The sequence below is a fragment of the Zootoca vivipara genome, chromosome 10 (assembly GCF_963506605.1).
Source record: "Zootoca vivipara chromosome 10, rZooViv1.1, whole genome shotgun sequence".
Classification (NCBI taxonomy): domain Eukaryota; kingdom Metazoa; phylum Chordata; class Lepidosauria; order Squamata; family Lacertidae; genus Zootoca; species Zootoca vivipara.
Window position 1 is genome coordinate 59,992,442 of NC_083285.1, and position 13,940 is coordinate 60,006,381.

General features: G+C 40.9%; 1 protein-coding gene across 1 annotated transcript; it reads left to right on the top strand.

The window, feature by feature from the left end:
* The first annotated feature begins 104 nt into the window (after positions 1-104).
* Positions 105-12,192, top strand: GOLT1B (golgi transport 1B). The gene is made up of 5 exons (XM_035128163.2): positions 105-346; positions 4,950-5,041; positions 5,967-6,145; positions 7,239-7,320; positions 8,735-12,192. Exons 1-5 carry the CDS (start codon positions 322-324, stop codon positions 8,771-8,773), a joined length of 417 nt encoding a protein of 138 aa, XP_034984054.1. The 5' UTR covers positions 105-321; the 3' UTR covers positions 8,774-12,192.
* The last annotated feature ends 1,748 nt before the right edge of the window (positions 12,193-13,940 follow it).

The following is a 13,940-nucleotide window of genomic DNA, read 5'->3' on the forward strand; positions in this document are numbered from 1 at the left end:
TGGCTCTGAGGTTGAGGGCGGGGAGATTGGAATAAGCCGGGCGCTGATTGGCTCAGCGCGCCCTGCCCAATGGGACGGCGCTTTGGTTCGTTGGCGGCGGCGGCGGCGGCGGCGGCAGCCGGGAGGATCCGGCAGCCTGAGCTGAGGGAAGCGAGGCAAGGAGAGGAGGGGCTGCGTGTTTCCGGAAGACGTGGCGGCTGCTGCTACCGCTGCTCGCTACTGAGGCGGCTTCGTTCGTCTGGTCGCTCTTCCGCCGCCGGCTCCCGCCTTTCCCCCTAAGAGTCCTGTCAGCGCGCACTCCGCGCTGCTCCTGCCGTCGCCATGATTTCCCTCACGGACACTCAGAGTGGGTGAAGGGGTGTGTGGAGGGGCGTGAGGGGAGGGGAGGGGAAGAAAGAGTTACGGTTGTCTTTGAGGGGAGGGGGATGGGGGCAGAGTTATGTCACGGACCGGGGAGGAAGGGGCTGGGGGAACCCTTCAGCCAATGAGTCGCCCACCATTAGTGTCAATACAGTACTATTAGGGCCACTTTGGTAGGGGGAGTTCAGGGGTGGGGGTGGGGGGACGCCCCTCTCTCCTCGACAAACCCAAAGCACACGCTTTGAGCAAACATTGCTGCTGTTCCCGAGAGAGAGAGAAATATAACTTAATATTTTCAGGTTTGGGGAATAGAGCAGCAGCCTTGCAAGTAGGGATGCTGTTTAAAGATAGCAATAGGAATGTGTTTGGGTTTGTGGAATAAAGCAGCCTTGAATTGCTCTGCTATTATATAGTAGGTCACACCAGTTAGCTCAGATGGTTAGAGTGTGGTGCTGATAAGGCCGAGGTCGTGGGTTTGATACACGTGTTGTTTATTATTTTTATTTTTATTACTAGATTTATTAGTTGCCTGTCACCCTAATTGCAAAGACTAGAAGATCCTTGGGGGTCCCTTTCAACTCTACAATCATAGGATTCCGTAGTTATTAATTGCATTTATATCCCACCTTTCCTATAAGGAGCTCAAGGTAGCCCATGTAGTTCCTCAGCCCACCTTAGCCTCACAAGAGCCCTGTGAGGTACCGGTAGGTTAGGTTGAGAGTGAGTAACTGGCCCAATATCACATACTGTGATCTTCATGGCTGAGTGGGGGATTTGAACACTGGTCTCCCAGGTCCTAGTCAGCACTCTGCAACCGTTGCACCACACTTGTCACGAAGTTCCCTAAGCTGAGGGGATGACCTGAAGCTATGCAGAACTGGGTCTGCTCGGTGCTTAGGCTGCCTGGGAGCCGTATGTATGCCAGCTTGGGTTCCATGATGGGAGAAATGCCCATACTTCTCTCCTGTTTCCAGCCTGCTTAGTTTTTAAACTGAGCACTTGGGATGGACGGAGTCCTCTGACCATTCTCTGCCAGCCTTCTCGTTCTCCTTGTCACCTGTGACTGCCAAGCTAGTGCTTAAATACAGGGTGCCAATAGATGTCCCTACAAAAATGGCAGCAACGTTTTTTTAAAAAAAGAAAGCTTGAGAAAGTAACTTCTTGCTGTATTTTTGGAACAATCAACATCTCAATATATTGTACATGTTCAGGTAGCTGGAAAATGTTAAATTAAAAATTGAACCATGTGAGAAAAGAAAGTTAAGATGATAAGAATGTGGGCAAATGCTACATTCATTTAGAAGTTAAATGCCTTTGGAGAAAAATCATTAGGTCGGGGATCTGGCATAGAATGCTTTGGGGAAGGTAGAATGATGGGGCAGAGGAGTGTAAGAAGTTGGGAGTTTCAGTAATGTCTGCCTGGAGCATAGTTGTGGTTTGGAAGTCTACTCTGACAAATGAAATGCAGTTTGGGAGTTGTACTGCAGTATGGATTGCCAAGATTAACAGAATGGGCAATTTCTCATGTGTGAAGTTTGTGGAAATTCATTTGCCCAGAGGACAGTAATAACCCTGGTCTTCCCAAATTAGTGATCAAGCTTTAGTATAGTGACAGCAGAGGTTCAGGTGTGTTATAATCAAAAACATCAAAGCTATAAAAATACTAACAGCTCAGAATGGTATATACATATTCCTGATACAGTTTTTAATTGCTTTGAACCTTGGGGTCCTTTCCAACACTACATTCTCTGGCACATACTAGGGAAGAGATTTTTAGAAGATTTCATTATAGTTTCCAGAGAAACTGCTGTAGTCACCTGTTCACCATACTTCTGAATTTTCTCCAAGGCCATTCCCAAGTAGAATTATTGGTGTAGGTTTATCTGGCTGTAGTTCAGTACACCCTGACTCGGAAGTAACCCCTCCTGAACTAAAAGGGGTGTGTTTCTGAGTACACATATATTTTACACTGCCCGCAGTTTAAAAAACTTCAGAGGAGCAACCTTTTCTATGCAGTGTGTGATTCTCTCAGTTGAACAAACTAGTACTGCATTGGTTGATGCTTTATTCTAAAATAAATCTATCCCATTATTACTCATAGATGTTGCATAATTAGGAGGCGTGCACTATTAATGTGAAAGTGAGACTTGTGATGCAATGACACAGTTGAGGCATGTTGAAAGAAGCGATTTCATAAATATGAAAGCCCAAGCTAGCATCTGTTTTGTTATGCCAGTTAAAGCCAAGATTTAAAATTATGCACAATTTCCATAGAGGCATCTTTGTATGCTTCATTTCTGCACAAATATCTTGCATAGTCATGTGAGAACTAAAGGAGTGTTCAGAAGCATTTGTATATTCTTATTTAGTCATGCACTAAAACATGACCATGTTCCTTATATTTAAATGTTGGCTTTTTCCCTGAGGGGAGATCATAAGCGTTGGATTGCTTTTTGTGGTACAGCAGTAATTTAGGTTTATTGTAGAACACTAGTTGGTTGATGCCACTAAGGATGGGGTGATCCTCAAAGAGGAAAGTGATGAAGCTTAATTTTAATTGTAGTTGGTTATTTGTGGATGGCAAAGAATGTTGGAATAGTGTGTGTACTATTGCTGCATAGAAAAATAATATCCTCAAAGCACTGCCTAGCTCAGGGATGGCTGACCTTTTTTGTGCCAGTGGCCATACTGACCCACAGCTAATCCTCAAGCTGAAGTGTAAAAGTGGGGGTGGTCATTTATTTATTTTTAGAATGAACACAATTTGGGGGACGCAAACACTTTTGGCATTAAGAGTTTAGGAACAGGAGACCTTATGGCTGCTGTCAGTAAACAATGCTTTTTTAAAAAAGTAAGGCATGGGGGCAGCGGAAAGAAAACCTTTTGGCATCATGTGATCACAGTGGGGTTTTTTTTAATGTAAATGTTGGTGTTTCAGAGGGCTACGCCTCAAAAACATATATTTCTGCATTGCTCCAATACATAGGTCAGAGAAGGTTTGCATCCCTTACCCCCTTAATCACTGTTTTTAGCTTTCAGCAGAACCGTGATTTGACAAAAAAATGGGTATTTTGGGTTGGGACTTGCGGGTTCCGTCAGGGGCTTGCTTACCTTTCTTCCATGATTTGAGTACCGCCACCCATGCCCCCGGCTGCTCTCCACCCCATTTAGATTTTTTGATTGGAAAAATCAAAATAGTTTAATTTTTTTTTTAGAGTATTGGTCCAGACCCTCTGTTAAGAGCTGTTCATAACTTTTCCAAGACCAAATACATGATCCATCTCATTTTTGTTGTGATTCATAAAGCAATTCATTAATAATTTTAAAAAACCTAGTTCTTGACTGCCATTGTACAGCTTTTTAGATGAGATAGTGACTGCAGAGGCTTTGAATTTATCCTGTAGAATATTTGGACTGAATAAAACTTGCAAAAATAATCTCTGGCTGAAAATGAAATCCCATTTCTTTTAAACGGAGATTTAGCTTTCTGGTGAAACTGATACTTATAAGTTATTCAGCTTATTCAGTAAAGACTATTTCCATTTTGCTGCGGGCAGGTACTGTACATAAATACACTTGACACTAATCCTCTGGGGGGAAAAATCCCTTCTACTTGTTGCCGATGTCCCTAATAGTGCAGCCTTTTTGTTTCCAGAAAAAGCAGCAGTTTGAAACAAGCTTCTCAAATTAATGTTTCAAACTTCACCACTTTACTTATCTCCTCTTTAATCAGATAGGTTTGTGTGAAAGTCATACAAGTAGGTAAAGTGGATAAATTATATCTGTTAATTGTGTACATACATATACAGTCCTGTGGCTAGCAGGTGTTCAGTCCTTTTTCCAAGGCATGCTTACTGCATTGTGCATTTAGGAGGGCTTTGAAAGAGGAGAGAAGACATGACACTTTTTCTTTAAACAAGATATTGCCAATTGTGTTTTGAAAGAGAATCCACTGGATGATCTGTTTTTACTTCGATCCTGTATAAACTGCATCCTGGTTACTCTCCTGAAGAGATCATAATACAGTTACCAAACATAATAAATTAATTGTGTTGTGGGTTTGAAGCAGAAAACATAAGGAAAAAGTATGATTACTGCTGAAGCTCTAACCCAATGTGTTTGCTCATCTACACTTACCGGTGCCTTTTGCCCTGCGCTTTCTAGGCACAAGTTCTTATTTTGAAGCTCAGTGTCCAAGTACTTTTCCTTTCACGGATTCAGCGGTAAAGAGTGGATTTTCGTGAGGAAAGCTCCAGGGCTAAAAAAGCAAAAGCACTCAGACGCAGAGCTTTAAAACACAGAGTTATGCCTAGATACAGTGCATAAAAGGAAGTCTGGATGAGCCCAGAGTAAAATACTTGATGGACCCTTAGATCCAGCAAGAAAACTCTTATGTTATGAATCAGCTCCCTGGATCATTGCATGTTTCCTGCCTGAAAGAGGGCAATTGTCGTGTGCAGTTGTGGGGGAGAGCTCGTTTTAAATACACATCGGCGAATGTTGTGACCATAGGTTGCAAAAGAAAGTTCTGTGTATTTTATTATTATGTGCTTTTGGCTACATAATACTAACTCTCTTTTTTATTGCAGAAATTGGAATGGGTCTCACAGGTTTTGGAGTGTTTTTCCTTTTCTTTGGAATGATCTTATTTTTTGACAAAGCACTTTTGGCTATTGGGAATGTAAGTGATATTTTGCATGAGTGATATTTACATGAATTGTGAATGTGCTTCTCTCTGAATATACAGTGTAGTGGGATGGATAACCTTGAGTCGGGGAAGTTAAATCTTGAGGAACACCTAGTCTACAGTGCACTAGGGAATCATAAGATCACCTTGACGATGTATAGTTGAGGAAGGTGTTGTAGCTTGGTTGAAGCGGTTTTAGATAGGGATTTTTCGACTTACGAATTTTTCCGTTTCCAATGGCGCTTTTTGACTTACGAATTTTTCGACCTATGAAGGTGCCTTCGGAACGGATTAAATTCGTAAGTCGAGGCACCACTGTACTTTATTGTTACACTTCTTTCCACCATGTTTTAACATAGTTAATTACCACCCTGTAGTTGTTTTGTAAGCTTACAGTACCATTGTTTGGAACTAGGCTGAACGCTTTGATGAAGTCCAGGTGCATCAGTTTTTTCCCCTGCTTGATTAAATCACAAACTTTTTTTCAATGTAATGTCCGTTTTCCAGCACAAATTGTTCTTAAAGTCATGCTACTACCACTCACATTAAGTGCTTACAAATTAATTTATTTGCTGCAATGAAGTCTGCTTTTGTATTGTGCCAGCATTGTGAAAAATCCCTTTGACACATTGACGCTTCCTTCCAGAGTTAATTAGTGTCATAGTGGTAACAAGAGACTGCATTCTGGTTTTGGACATCTGTTTTTTGTTTTGTTTTTAATGTTCTATGAATACCCAGGGTGGAATTCAGCTAAGTCTTACTCAACATAAACCCATTGAAAAATTGAAATGAATATGAGTAAGTCAGGGTCATTAATTTCAACAGATCTACTTTTAGTAAAATATAGTTTATTGCCATCTTTAAAATTTCTGAAGGTGTGCTCAAACACTTCTGTATTCATTATGATTTTTTTTTGTAGGTTTTATTCGTGGCTGGCCTGGCTTTTGTGATTGGTTTAGAAAGGACATTCAGATTCTTCTTCCAGAAACACAAAGTGAAAGCCACAGGCTTCTTTCTGGGTGGTGTACTTATAGTTCTTATTGGCTGGCCCTTGATAGGAATGGTCCTTGAAATTTATGGCTTCTTCCTCTTATTCAGGTAAGATTTCTTTGCTGGTCTTTGCTTTTGTTTGGGGCAGTAATGATTTTTTCTAATGTGGAGTGCTTTTGACAGCCAATGAAAAAATAGTTTTGTACATGACAGGTTGTGTGTGTGTGTGTGTGTGTGTGTGTGTGTGTGAGAGAGAGAGAGAGAGAGAGAGAGAGAGAGAGAGAGAGAGAGAGAGAGAGAGAGAGAGAGATATGCATCAAGCAGAACACTTGAGGAAATTATTCCATCATTCAAAATTCACCATCCAGTCTTAACAGTTTTGCATTGACACCAGTGCAAATGCTACCGAGAATTACCGTACCTCTTCAGCAGGAATTCAAAACAGGGTTTGAAACTGGTTTGTTAACCAGGAGCCTGGTAAATGCCAACTACTGTTAGTTAGAGGTAGTATGTATGGCTCAGGTCAGCAAGGGGGGATTCTCAACACAGGGACAGAAGCATATGAATCAGTGTTGTTGCATTTTGATTGCATCTGTGATGGCTCATTCACACAAGCTGACACTTGATGCTGCAGACATCAAATGATGAGCATGTATGGGAATCCCAGCAGAGGTTAACCAGAACAAAAGCATTCATATGAATCCCTTAATCCTTCTTTGTAAGAGATGTATCAATGGCAGATGCATAGGTTTGGCTTAGGACTGCGGTTATTAATCTTACTCCACTTGATTTGATATTTTACTTCTCATGCTCTTTACACAGCAATTGCTTTTCCATATAGAGGAAAAGAACCTAGAAAGTTACCCTTGGATTGGATTCTTGCACATAACTTATTTCTCACATAACCATGCTGCTTTGTGTACAGTATATGCAGGTATACTTGCTGCAAAATTAGATTTATGCCATCTATATATGGCTTTCATGCATTTTCCTATAAGAAGCTGTTTCCATGTAGGAAGTCTATTGACATTTGAAGTTGCCTGAAATGTATAAGGATTTTGTTAAGAGTATATTACTTACCCTGAAAGGGGGTGGGGGAGCAAATGCCGTAAGAGAGAGTGTGCATTTTTGGGTACGAAACATGAGCAGTTTGGGTTGTAATGCTGCCATATCTAACCTGTGACACTTTCTTTATTTAAAGGGGCTTTTTCCCTGTGGTGGTTGGTTTTATTAGAAGAGTGCCGGTCCTTGGATATCTCTTGAATTTACCTGGCATTAGCTCAGTAAGTATTAAAACTAATTCACATAAGCTTTGGGATCCCTGCTCTGAAGTTCCTAAGTTGTTTGTCCTGTTTGCCAGCCCACTTCATCTGTAGACTGTAGGGAGTGAAATGCAGCACAGATACAATAATTGACTTTTTAGTATTTTGAGTGTGCTAATATCTTAAAATATTTTTACTTATGTACTGAAGAGCATCTTTGATTTTTTTTAAAAAAAATAAAGTTGCACACACTCTTTAAAAGAATCTGGGGCAGTGGGAGGTGCATTGCCTTCTTGTTCTTTTGTGCAAAGACATGTATTCAACATATGAGCTATCACATTCCTGAATGTGCAGCATATGTAACTCTGTGGCTCACTGACAGCTCCTACAAGCCACTCAGCCCCTGTTTTTGCCATGCTGTTCATTATGTTATAGCACATACTTTTTTAAAAGGCCCATTCATGTAAACAAACATGGTGTCCTCCTTGTGGGTGCTGCCGTATTTGTTTGTGCCTGTAATGGCCAGCTTTTTTTTGCATTATGCATGCTTGAACATATGTGGTATCATAAGCACAGTGGCTGGAATTTGATCATAGGCAACTCAGTCTCGCTATAAACTGACAGTGCTAAACATTAGGTGTATGTGATTGCACAGTGACTTCTGAATTCATTGTGGCCACAATGGTTTTAGGGTGGGGTAGAAGCAATTCTATCTCTGCTCCATGATGTCCCTTTTCTGCCTGGTAGTATACCCTTTCACAGCTTGTGCATCTAGCTTATGCTGACGCTGTAGTCGCAGCATCCCCACCCTAAACACTTCCTTGCCAATGCCATAATTTGTAGGGTTGATCCAAAAGCCTTATCAATATAGATGGAATTTTTTTCTCATGTTACATCTATTTAACCATTGTTGTGTTCAGTCCCTTGATAATCTGGCTTTACATCTTTCTCATTCTCGGTCTTTACGCATATCATTTATAAATCGGTTTTCATGGAGTTAAATCCTTATTGAAAAGTTAATTGTTGATGTTTTCTTCAAAGCCTGCGTAGGCTCAGGAGACAGTCCCCAGTAATGGTTAGTTGAAAATATCGTATTCAGTCTGTTAATGCATGAATGGCTGATGTTTATATTTTTTCTTTGGGTTATTGAGCTAACAGTTTTTTATATTTGCATTTCTTTCTGGGTTTTTTCCCCATTCTGTTACATCTTCATGTTGCTCTGTGTCAACATAAAAACATACCATGCCTAAACACTGTTGCAATGCAAATTGCATTACAAGGTCTCCCGTGAGACCTTGGTGAGTACTATTTGAATCTGATCACACCCAGCCATCTACTTGAAAGCTCAGCAATGCCTACATGTTGTTTGAAGTTGTTTGCACCTTAATTACTCTCTCTCCTCTGCTCCCACCCCCTTTCTCTCTTTTCCTGGCAGCTTGTAGATAAAGTTGGAGAAAGCAACAGCATGGTATAATGGCAAGTGTGACGAAGACTGGTTCTAAACTTATAATATTATTTATAAGGTCCTTCTGAAGAAAAGATCAGCACAAAGATTCTCTTGTGTACAGAGGCAAAGTTTGTAACGGTCCTGACGTAAGTTTTTAATTTACACCATAGTCTGCAAAATACATTTTTAGCAAAGAGCAAGTGTGCAGCCAGGACTTTCAGCACCAGGAATTCTGTGAATTGAACTGAAGAAAAAGTCATGGGGAAACCCATGGTATTAAAACTGTTCAAGACTACTTAATGCTTTTGGGATATGAGCTAAATGCAGCAACTTCCCCCATGGAACTAACAGTGCCTGTAACTTTTACCTCCTACTTTTGAAGGTGTAGCAGAGCAAATAGGAGTCACCCTTCTCTCTTTCTTCCTGCCAAACTTCCTCCCCTTTCTCAAAAAGAAGGTAAATCACCCCCTCCTACATTTTTTCTTCTGCTGAAAGCAAGAGTTCCCGTAAGCATGATGCGCAGTGTGTTTTAAGATTGATTGCAGTCTTTACTGTGTGCGATAGCAGAGGATTCCACTGCACGAACATGCCATATAAACCATGTAAATGTGTGGCTGAAATACTGCTTTGTAGGAAAATGTTTAAAGCCAAAGGTAAATTCAGATTGGGTGTGTATTTACCTTTTGGAATATGCAAAAACTAATTATTTTTTGTACTAAACTTCAGTCTTAAACTACTCATGGTTTTAATATCCATTTAGTTTGGCAGGGAACCAATTTTACACTCCTTTTTGACTGGTTCTCCTTGATACATGTTACATCTATTTATCACAAAAAGGATAGAACCCTTTCTTACTTAATACGTTTTGTGTGCATCATGTTTAGCTCCTGAAAGTTTAAGTTTTAAGGCTCAACACATTTTATGAACTCAGACCTCCTCAGCTAGCCGAACCTCTGAAAAGACACTTCATTCCTGAATATTCCTGCTCTCTTGTCTGCAGCTAATGTAACATCCTGTTTTGTACACTGGCAAAGCACCTGGCTATGTCACAAAGGCACTAAGATTTGGGCATCCTATCCTTGTTTTAGGAGAGCATGTTACAAAGCTAATTTATTATGTAAATAACTTTTTCTGAAAACTAAGTACAAAAACATTAAGTATGCTGGGAGGAAGTCTTGGAGAATTGTATTATAGCAGCATTGATCAAGTGCCACATCTCAAGGCCGTTTTTTAAAAATTGCTGTGGCTTAATTTTTTTCCTATCCCAGCATTTAGGAAGGATGCATATTTCAGCACCTGAAGAGTTTCTGGGCCACTTCAGACATTCCACTGAAGTGGGAAGTGTGAATTGACTTATACTGGGACAGAACTTGCTTTGTCCCCATTGCCCCGAAGAAGATGCAGATATATAATGGAAAGGAAGCGCAGCTATTTCTGCTTCCCACCATGTCTGCGGAATGTCTGATTGTGGCTCTTGTACAAATATCTAGATCGAACTGGTGTTTGTGGGCAAAGCTGCATATAAGCCCCCATGAGGATGAACATCTATCAACTGACTTGCGTGACTGATTTTGAAACACTGGTATAAACCACTCTTGTCTGCTAATGACAGAAGTAGCCATTTTAATCGAATGAGTGATTATTTAAATAAACATTTTTAGTTGTGGTAAGCCAGTTTTTTAAAAAAATACTTTGAAAAAATAATTGATGCTTCTGGTTGAAAGAGCAATCTTTGCATGAGCTTCCCCATTTTGCTCGTTTCCTCTTGAAGAAAGAAAACTGTCTCTTAGGAAATGCAATAGATTTTGGGGGGTTTTTTGCCAAAAAGCTCTGAAATTGGTTTTCTTCAGTCCTGAAGCCATTTGTGTACCTCCATATCAATCTCACTGTGACAGATGTTGCTGCCTGTAAAAAAAAAAATGGTTCCGGGGTTCCAGCTGCAATTCTGAAAAAAATTAGAATGCAGATCCTGTTGAATCAAATGGGACACACTTATGAAATAAGGTTTTGCAGCTCAAACTTTTTTCCTGGTGCTGTGTATGCACTACTGTTTAAGCAGAACACCTCTGGCATATGCTTGATAATCCTCACATGCAGGTTTAACTGCACAGGAGTGCATTCGTGAGTCATTCCTGTATCTGAAATCAATTAACCCATATTTGGGGCTACAAGGGATACGCTTAAGCTTTGGAGCAACTGAGAATTCATACATCATTCCTAGAGCTGTAATAGGGGCCTGTTCAGGTGTTGCTTTGACTTTGGGATTCTACCTAGGAAGAGTTCTGGAGCAGGTCTCAGATTTCGGTGTTCTCTTCCTTGCCCCTCACTTATGAGGAGTAGGAACTAAATGGAGAACCATCTATGCTCCTGATTCAGCCAGGTATTACCAAGTTAGGGAGCTCCTATGTTCAGATAAATGCCAAATTTTCCTCCTCTCTTCCTGCAGTTAGGGGAACAGGAGGAAACTGCTCCTGCTGGGTACAATCTCATAGAGAAATACTGTCTAAATGCACCCTTAGGTTAATCATGCCCATGTCATGTTCTCATGGCTCTGGTTTCCTTGCAAGTTGGACGGACCTATGTTGTTAAATAGTGAATGGTGGTACCACTGTAGTCCTCTAGAAAGTAAAAGCGAAGACAATTGAATTCTTAAAATGGCCCAATTTGATAGAAATCCTGCCATTTTGTGGCAAGCATTGCGTTAATCTTTAAGCGCCTCTTTAAAAAGACAGCATGGGCAAAAGTGGTCAAGACACACAAACCACCCAGTACAATTCTTGTTTTGACTTCCCACAGCCCTGTGTGATTAGAAAGGCATGCAGATTACTTCTGCACACAAAAATTGTTGCAGGACTTTAAGAGTGGGCAGTACCTCTCTCACTGCCCTTTGGCAAAATGGAATGTTCTTCAAAAGTAGGCTCCCTTCTGACTAATATGCTGAGTTCAGGGGATTCCAAAGATCTATGTTGGAGCAACATCCTGAAGCTTCTCAAGGCTTTGACTTGTAATTGGTAGCAGAGATAGGCTATGAGCAGAGCATAAGACCTGCAATTTTCAAGGTAATGCGCCTTGGCAAATACAAAATATATATATTTTGTGATGTTGGTATTATGATAGAGGTCAAAATTAATTTGTGCAAAGTTGGTATTATGATAGAGGTCAGAACAACTTCTTAGCCTTAAGGCCACTATCCTATGTCTTTTACTTGGGAGTAAGCACACTGAACTGTGTGGGGCTTACTTTCAAGTATGACATGCATAGGATTGGGCTGCATGTGTTGTATTCTTTCGCAGAAAAAAAATCTGTAACAACAAAATACATTTTATCGCATTTAAATGTAATTCTTTATTGCTGCTGTAAGAATCACATGAGAATCTTGTCCTGGGGGAAAAAATACTGTAAATACACTTGTCATACCTTGAATAAATGGGTACTTTTTCTATTAATCGGCAATGGTGTCCTCTTTTAAATCTTACTACTTACGGTAAATGTTGTTTTGTTGTTGTTGTTTGTTGTTATAAAAAAGACTTTACCTACCTGAGCAGTTTTGTTTCTCTATTCTTCCAAGGTATGTGGGGGTTTTTCTGTTGAGATTGAAAATTATAACCCATTTTTAATCACATTAATGAGAAATTTGTGGGATTAGCACTGCTACCTGGATACTTTGAGAAACAACTTGAAGAATGTGTCTACCGAGCCACTGTGCTGCTTGCCAATCACAGGTGCTGATGTTGCACATCTCTTGTCACTTTGGTTAGGCTGTGAATTTCTTGGGTCAAGTTTCAGAAGTTAAACAGAATAAAGCACAGGTGGCTAACCTTTGCCCCTCAAGGGATTATCATAGAATCATAGAGTTGGAAGAGACCACAAGGGCCATCCAGTCCAACCCCCTGCCAAGCAGGAAACACCATCAAAGCATCCCTGACATATGGCTGTCAAGCCTCTGCTTAAAGACTCCAAAGAAGGAGAGTCCACCACACTCATTGGCAGCAGATTCCACTGTCGAACAACTCTTACCTTCAGGAAGTTCTTCCTAATGTTTAGGTGGAATCTTCTTTCTTGTAGTTTGAATCCATTGTTCCATGTCCACTTCTCTGGAGCAGCAAAAAACAACCTTTCTCCCTCCTCTATATGGCACCCTTTAATATATTTGAACATGGCTATCATATGAGCCCTTAACCTTCTCTTCTCCAGGCTAAACATACCCAGCTCCCTAAGCCGTTCCTCATAAGGCATTGTTTCCAGGCCTTTGACCATTTTGGTTGCCCTCCTCTGGACACGTTCCAGCTTGTCAGTATCCTCCTTGAACTGTGGTGCCCAGAACTGGACACAGTATTCCAGGTGAGGTCTGACCAGAGTAGAATACAGTGGTACTATTACTTCCCTTGATCTAGATGCTATACTCTTATTGATGCAGCCCAGAATTGCATTGGCATTTTTAGCTGCTGCATCACACTTGACTTATGTCAAGTTTGTGGTCTACCAAGACTCCTAGATCCTTTTCACATGTACTGCTCTCAAGCCAGGTGTCACCCATCCTGTTCTTGTGCCTTTCATTTTTTTTTGCCCAAGTGTAGTACTTTACATTTCTCCCTGTTAAAATTCATCTTGTTTGCTTTTGCCCAGTTGTCTAATCTGTTAAGGTCATTTTGAAGTGTGATCCTGTTCTCGGGGGTATTAGCCACCCCTCCCAATTTGGTGTCATCTGCAAACTTGCTCAGGATGCTCTCAAGCCCATCATCCAAGTCATTGATAAAGATGTTGAATAAGACTGGGCCCAAGACAGAACCCTGTGGCACCCCACTAGTCACTTCTCTCCAGGATGAAGAGGAGCCATTGATGAGCACCCTTTGGGTACGGTCAGTCAGCCAATTACAAATCCACTGAATGGTAGCATTGTCTACCCGCACTTTACCAGCTTCTTTACAAGAATATCATGGGGCACCTTGTCAAAGGCCTTGCTGAAATCAAGATAGGCTACATCCACAGCGTTCCCTTCATCTACCAGGCTTGTAATTCTGTCAAAAAAATGAGATCAGATTAGTCTGACATGACTTATTTTTCAGAAACCCATGCTGACTTTTTAGTGATCACAGAGTTTCTTTCTAGGTGCTCACAGACCGTTTGCTTAATGATCTGCTCTAGAATCTTTCCTGGTATTGATGTCAGGCTGACTGGGCGGTAATTGTTTGGG